Raw genomic sequence first — 7464 nt, 5'->3', positions numbered from 1 at the left:
AAGAACAAGTATGCCCTGCCCCTCATCAGTTCCCCATTCGAGCCACTGCAGGGCGCTACAGTCTTCTCGAAATTGGACCTACGCAATGCCTACCACCTTGTGTGCATCCATGAAGGGGATGAGTGGAAGACTGCTTTTAACACCCCCCTCTGCCATTTTGAATACCTTGTCATGCCCTTCGGTCTCTCTAATGCCCCTGCTGTGTTCCAGAACCTTGTAAATGATGTCCTCCGGGACTTTCTCAACCGCTCAGTTTTTGTCAATTTGGACGACATACTTATTTTTTCTCGGAACCAGGAGGAGCACTGCCAGCACGTCCAACAAGTTCTTCAGCGGCTGTTGGAGAACAAACTGTATGTGAAGGCCAAGTGCGAGTTCAGTGTCACCTCTGTATCCTTCATAGCGAGCGGGCAAGTGAGGACCTGCCCGAGAAGGTCAGTGCTGTGACAGACTGGCCCAAAATGCTCCCTGAGAAAGACGAAAGTCGAAGGGACGAAATACAAGAATGTTTGAACTCCGAATAAAAGATAACATTATCAATGTGAGTACACAAAACGAGGACATATATTCAACCCATCAATGAATACACATATGTGGATCAATTTGAGGATATATCTTCATTGGTAAATAAAATCTTTATTAATTTAATAAATTGGTAATCACATCTGGTTGTCTTATTGTATTAATGGACCGGCGTGCCCTTTTAAATTGCATATTTCCTGGGCTGAAATTTCCCAGGTGGCGTTGTCGGATAATAAATAAAATCAGAAACCCCTCGGTTGGCACACTTGCATGAACTGTAAATGAAAAATTAGAACCTAATAAATGAAACCTGTAAAATGTTTATCAACAATTACAAAATATATGTTTTGTTTTCGTCACTTTTTATTAACGGCAAGATAATAAACAAATGTATATAGTCATTCCAACACCTTAAGGTTTAACATAGAACATAGAAATTAAAGCAACAAGTAGAAGATATATTTTAATCAAGTTCTTCTAATTCCATTCTTTCACCACCTATAGGCAGAACTGGTAGGCTATAGCGAGGTACAGAGTACTCTACCATATTGTTGAGTCCATATATAACGCAGCAGTTCAGGGCAGTGCGGTCAATATTGGTGTTACAGGCCGCAGACCACATGTCTGACGTAGCATCATAGTATTCAACATCACTCGAGGGCAAAGAACCATTGTATCCCCCAACTACAAAAAGACGCTCCTCAAGGACTTCAATGCCAAAGTTGCTACGGGGGGTCAGCATGGGTGATATTGCATGCCAAGAAGCTGTCTGTGGGCTGTAGGCTTCTGCAGTGCGAAGACGTTCATGACCGTTGTAACCACCAACCTGTGAGGAAAAAGCGCTTCACTATGGGTCATTTTAATTCTATACAATTACTTTACTACTTACTTTAGAATCATAGTTGGAATAGTGTGCTCTGTATTGTTTTATTTTGCTAAAATGTACTTAAGAACTAAACATGTTTATACAATATTATAATGTGTACAAGAGTGAGTGCTGAAATACACTATACTGTACTGCTTTGTTCAGTATTCCCAAGTTGCAGTAAAAAATGAAATAAAAGAAGTTAATTACATCATTCTGTGGTGATACAGAGGTTCACTTTACTTTGGGCTGATTATATAGCGAAGGTAAATAATGTGTCCTTGAGGTGTCCTGCACCCATCTTATGAGATATCAAATATATAATAGATGGAAACGTCATACTTCTAATCTGTGACTGCTAATATCATGAAGATGTGCAGTGGCATAAAATCAAAATGTTCATCACTGCTGCCAGAGTAATTCTCAAAACATATATAGCTTCATAGGTTTAATTAATAGCATCAAGTATCGTTCATGGGTCATACACTCACACCCTCATTAAAAATCCTGTGGGAGCTCATTTCCACTCCTAAGCTTCCATGTTTGGTGTTCTTAAAGATATTTGTTACAAAAGCGTATGTTCTTTTATTAATTATTAAAAATAAAAGAAAGTAAGTAAATACTTCCGTTAATGTAGCTTCTTCTCCAGCCTATTCCTACTCTTAATTCAAAGCCTCATCTTTTAGACATTTCATCACTTTTTTATAATGTGTTGTTTGAATATAACAGAAAACTGTAATGCAAATATATAATTGTGCTGTACTTTCTTGTGTAGTTACATGCTCTTAAATATCCCTTTATTGTACCATTCAATACAATAATTTAAAACTATAATACTGTTGCTAACTATTCTATGCTTTCCTCATTTGTAAACTATGTGCTTAATTGGAATATTTTGAACTAAATCCAGGTTGCTGTACTGCTTTGACCTACTGACTTTAACTTTCAATCCAGTGACACTAATAATATCTTAAACTTGAGAATATGAATGAATTGCGCTTTAGGCAATTCATTTCTTAGAGGCAGCTGAATAGAAATAATGTTATCATTTATATGTGTGTGATGTACTTACTGCGTAGAGACAGTTTGCATAAGTGAAAACGCAAAGTCCGCTCCGTTGGCTTGTCATATTGCTAATCTTTGTCCATTGGTTACTTTCAGGATTGTAGCACTCTGCTGTTTGCAGACAAATAAGTCCGTTGAATCCACCACAAATGTAAATCTGGACAGAAAAGACTAGTTAGCTTGTGGTCACACTTGTCTGTGAACACATGCAACAACTGAAATAATATATATTCAAAAGTGTGTACATAGATTCTAATATTTGAAGTATTTTATTCTAATTATTAGATGTAGTATATGATATCATTACTTAAATACCCTTGTTAACAGTAACAAATTAAAACATATATAAACATATAAACAATAAACATATAGGTCAAAAAATATACAAAACTCAAATATCTGACATTTGGAAAAAAAAAAGTCTAAACTCTAAACTAGCCTTTTATCAGCTTATTTCTATTTGCACCATTACTGGTCTCACCGGAAAATCCATTAATAAAGAATTGCTCAATTTTGTGTCAACCTTTTTGTGGGTTGCTACTGTTTTCCGTTGAAATCGTCTTTCTATACATGTCTAGCAACAAACTAATAGATCGCCTGTGTAAAAGAGTTTATTGGCATGAAATAAGACAAAATAATTTTATGTAAACCAATTCCTTTTCCAATGGATATCTCACATATATTTTGTGATGCAAGTGCAATGTTTGCTCTATTTATTTTGAATAACATGACAATTAAAATCCAATACGAGAAACATCATATTTAACCAATACTTCTTAACTTACTATGTTAACTTACCATGTTTCTAAAGGTACTGCAGCTGGCATCACTTCTAGCTTCCTGCATGGGTGCAATAAAGATCCACTGGTTTTTATCAGACCTGTAATACTCTGCACTCCGGAGTCGATGTAATCCATTGAATCCTCCCAGGGCATAAATCTGTCCATTAAACACTGTGACACTGACGTAACATCTGCGACAATGCATTGGCGATATTTCATCCCATATTTGAGTTTGCAGGTCACATTTGTGTACGCTGTTGAAATATTCTTCTCCATTAAACCCGCCAAGACAGTACAAATAGCCTCTGAGAAAGACTGCTCCATGATAACCACGGGCACGGTCTAGAGATAAACTCAGGGTCACCCAGCGGTTGGCACGAGTATCGTAGGCCTCGATCACTTTCGTCAATTCACCTCTGAACCAGCCACCAGTAGCCAACAGGACAAACTTTGGCAATCGAGGTCGAGCGACAAGGTTGTAGAATCCTGGAACATTGAGTCTGTTTGTAACGATGTAAAGAATGATGTTGGTGGCATGATCCACAATGTTTAGGGAATCTGGGCTGTTTTTCACCAATCTATTTGTGCAGACCTTCATCCTCATGTAGTCTATACTCAGCAGGGCAAGCCGGACCTTTACAGAGAGAAAAATTGTCTTGAAGGTCATGCAAACTCGTCAGTATTATATATGGCCCACAAAATAATTTTAATTAACACAACATCAAACTTGTACAATTAACTAAATAGGTTGAATTAGTCAGAAAATAGATTCATAAACCTGTCTGACCTTTGACGGACATTTTTTTTATCAATAACATCTGTTTATATGACTTATTAATATAAATATATGTAATATAATTTTAAAAAGTGAAATACATTAACGCCTTAATGGCGGCTCCAACTCCTACTAGATCAATAAAGCTAACAAATACATTTTTTGAGGGGATGCCAATGACTTACTTTTGACAAGAGTTCTGATATATGTCGTCCTCTTGTGTCAGACTCCTGCGTGATCCAGCGGATAACAGCCTCAAACGCTGTACTTTCCTCTTTGACAGTGAGGTCGTCTCCTTCCAGGATATTGGACAACTCTTCTACAGTTAGCTGTGTAAACTCTTCCGATAACAAGACCTCCTCAAGATGAGTCAGAATGTAACTGTATGACTTCTGCTGGAGATCATAAGAATGTAAGGTGTTGGTCAGATGCCATACTCCAACACAGTTCTCCGGACTAAGGTGCTCCTCCAAGAAAGCGCAGCAGATTTCCATTAGGTTGATGACGTTGAAGTAATCAGATGCTCGTAACAGGTCCCTCACATTATCTTTTGTCACAAAAACAGTTCCAGTGTATGCAAACTCAATGATGAGCTGCATGATTTCAGAAGAGAGCCCAGAGATGTCAAACATTCTCTCTTCTCGACCGGACCAGCGTTTGAAAAGGACTCTGAGAGATAGAAGAGATGAAAAAAAAAACAGTTCACCCAATATACTTTTAGATAACTTCGGGTACAATATCTTGATTCCCCTATGGGTGCATACAATGTAAAGCTTCTCTATAGAGAAAGCCTTCATACTTTTGAAACAATAGTGTGATCCAAGTAAGCGGCTATAACAGTTAGTAAAGAGAAAATACAGTATAAGTCACATTTTGAACAGATATATAGCAGGTGAATGCTCACTTAAATAAGATTTAAGTACATTTCTGGAACTGGGTGTAATTAAAACAATTACTAGTACATGAGGCCCCAACCTCAATAATAATTCATATTTAGTGGTATTTATTTGAGTCAATACCTACAAAATGATTTAAAAGATAATAACTAAGGAAAAATAAGCATTATAAAAAAACAAAACACAGAATTTACTTTCCTAATTGCTGAAGTAGTTGAAGCATGATTCCAAAATAATTAACAAAATCAGACCTCACCGAAAGTAGGGGCTGCAATTGCACATGATATTTTTGTGAATCGGAAATTCAGCAGTGTCGACCTTAATTACCGCATCACAAAAATCTCCATCCAAACGAAGTTCATTTAACACCGAGACCATTTTGACTTGTCAAATTTCCTTCGTAAAATAAACCGTTCAAGCTTCATTATATGGTTGCTAATATGCCTTTAATAATGCTGTTTCTTTAATACATTTCAGCATAACCTTTGTTGTCCAATAACTGTTTTAATTAGTTTTTGTCTTTTTATAGGGCTAAGAGTAATTATTAAAGCTAATGTGTTAATTTGTCTTTTAATGTGTTTTGATGTGTCTTTTAAATGGTGCTGTCTCGCTCAACACAAATTCTACAACTGGGTGAGGTCACCAAGTCAGACTCGATCAGCCTGCTAATCACAACAAAACAACCCCATTAGCAATGGTGCTCGTAAATAATAAAAATAAAAAATATTATTGTCTTACAATACTTGGCATATTATATTTGTTATGATATACTTTTGTATATTCATATAATTTAATTATTAAAACTACAACAACACAGATTGATTCAGTATGGAGAGAAGATACAGGTAAGTATTCCACAAATGAAGACACACCTGAAAAGCATCTTTAGCATTTATCAATATAGAAAATGTAATGTTGAAGCAGTAGTAGCGTGACCACTGTATCAATAATATGCAAATGATCCTATCAATTATTCTCGTAATCCCAACAAAATGATAAACTGTTAACTATACTTCTTTAAACGTGTTTTTGTTTATTTTGACAAATTTGTAATATTCTCCTCGAATAAATACTTCTAAATTGATACTACACTAATAGGGTGGCTCATGCAATCCCCTACCTCGTAATATATGTGTTGTTTATTTTAGGAAAATGTTGTCACAACATGATCTGGAGCTTATTATTCATGCGTTTATGTCTTCTCGTTTAGAGTATTGCAACAGATTGTTTTCATGTCTTAACAAGAAGGAGCTGTCTCGCCTTCAGTTGATACAGAACTCTGCAGCGAGAATTCTGACCAGCTCTAGTAGAAGAACTCACATTTCTCCAATCCTTAAAACTCTTCACTGGCTTCCAGTTTTTTTCAGGATCAACTTTAAAATTCTGGAGTTATTCGTGGTCAGGCTCCTCCTTACATAACTGATCTGATCCAACCTTACACCCCAGCTCGGGCTCTGAGGTCTGTGGATCAGAATCTACTGATGGTTCTTCGCACCTGGTTCACTGCCAGAAGAGAGAATTCCTTCCAAGCTGATGCTCCTAAGCTTTGGAACGATCTTCCTCTTTCTTTGTGTTTGATGGAGTCTACTGACTTCTTCAAGAAAACATCTTAAGACGTTTTTATTTTTTCAGGCTTTGCCTTGATTTTCTGGATCTCCTGTGTTATTCTCGGTGTTATCTTGACCTTTTTTGTATATATTTTATTAAGTATTGTTTTGATTGTTTATGCGCTTTGTGACTCTGGTCTGGAAAAGCGCTCTATAAAAACAAATTACTTACTTACTTACTTCATACATGTAATTCCCCTCGTGGGACTAATAAGGGATTCTAAAGAAAAGAAAAAAAATAGTCATTTTAATTTCAGGAACCGCTGAAAAGGGCATCTCTTCAGAGACTCATAAACAAAGGTACAGAGGCTTTCCAACAACTCCCTCTAGACAGCGGCTATTTGAAATTTGTGGTGAACAATGCAATGTTTTTTTTTTTACGGCTTTTGTCAAGCCAAATCCAGTTCCCACAGAATGTACTAGGTGCCTTAATGGAGCTCTATATGGCACTAAATCAAGAAGACAACCATGGACCAGACACCGAATGTCACATTCCAATAATGATCCAAGGAGAACAGGGACGGCACAAGTATGACGTTAGCGCTTAAACAATCAATACAATACTCAATAAAATGTATACTTAAAAGGTCAAAACACCACCGAGACCAACACAGGAGTCTCAGAAAATCAAGGAAAAGTGTGTACGAGTAAAAGTGTCTTAGTGTCTTAAGGATCACCCCATGTTGGAATTTGTTTATTGAAAGGTGTTCTGAAGTCCATGGGAGGGTTTTTTAAAGTAAAGAGGATCTTGTAGCGGTGAAGTTGTTGAAGGACAGACACTTTTATCGCACTAAATACAACCTTCAGTGCCAAACAATTTTTAAATAAATTCTAGTCCTAGTAATTATTGTCTTGTTATAACTGTTCACTGTTGTTGATATATTTAGAATGTTCGATTATTTATTATTTTTAATATACTTTTATTTATTTATAAGTATTATTGGATTGTTAT

General features: G+C 36.3%; 1 protein-coding gene across 1 annotated transcript; it reads right to left on the bottom strand.

The window, feature by feature from the left end:
* Positions 1-871: 871 nt before the first annotated feature.
* Positions 872-5286, bottom strand: LOC148085000 (kelch-like protein 10). Its single transcript, XM_087786035.1, has 5 exons — positions 5162-5286; positions 4195-4678; positions 3251-3868; positions 2460-2609; positions 872-1348 (listed from the first exon to the last, which is right to left on the bottom strand). Exons 1-5 carry the CDS (start codon positions 5281-5283, stop codon positions 986-988), a joined length of 1737 nt encoding a protein of 578 aa, XP_087642161.1. The 5' UTR covers positions 5284-5286; the 3' UTR covers positions 872-985.
* Between the last annotated feature and the right edge of the window lie 2178 nt (positions 5287-7464).

The sequence above is a fragment of the Callionymus lyra genome, chromosome 3 (genome assembly GCF_982586985.1).
Source record: "Callionymus lyra chromosome 3, fCalLyr1.hap1.1, whole genome shotgun sequence".
Classification (NCBI taxonomy): domain Eukaryota; kingdom Metazoa; phylum Chordata; class Actinopteri; order Syngnathiformes; family Callionymidae; genus Callionymus; species Callionymus lyra.
Note: the sequence above shows the minus strand (reverse complement) of the source record. Positions and strands in the feature narration are given on the sequence as shown.

What these genes read in the sequence shown, in the direction of transcription:
- LOC148085000 (XM_087786035.1), bottom strand. Translation starts at nt 5,283, where the DNA reads ATGGTCTCGGTGTTAAATGAACTTCGTTTGGATGGAGATTTTTGTGAT. An exon ending in TATCAGAACTCTTGTCAAAA is followed by an intron (nt 3,869 to 4,194) that starts GTAAGTCATTGG and finishes CTCTCTGTAAAG; the next exon opens with GTCCGGCTTGCCCTGCTGAG. An exon ending in ATGCAAACTGTCTCTACGCA is followed by an intron (nt 1,349 to 2,459) that starts GTAAGTACATCA and finishes TTTTCCTCACAG; the next exon opens with GTTGGTGGTTACAACGGTCA.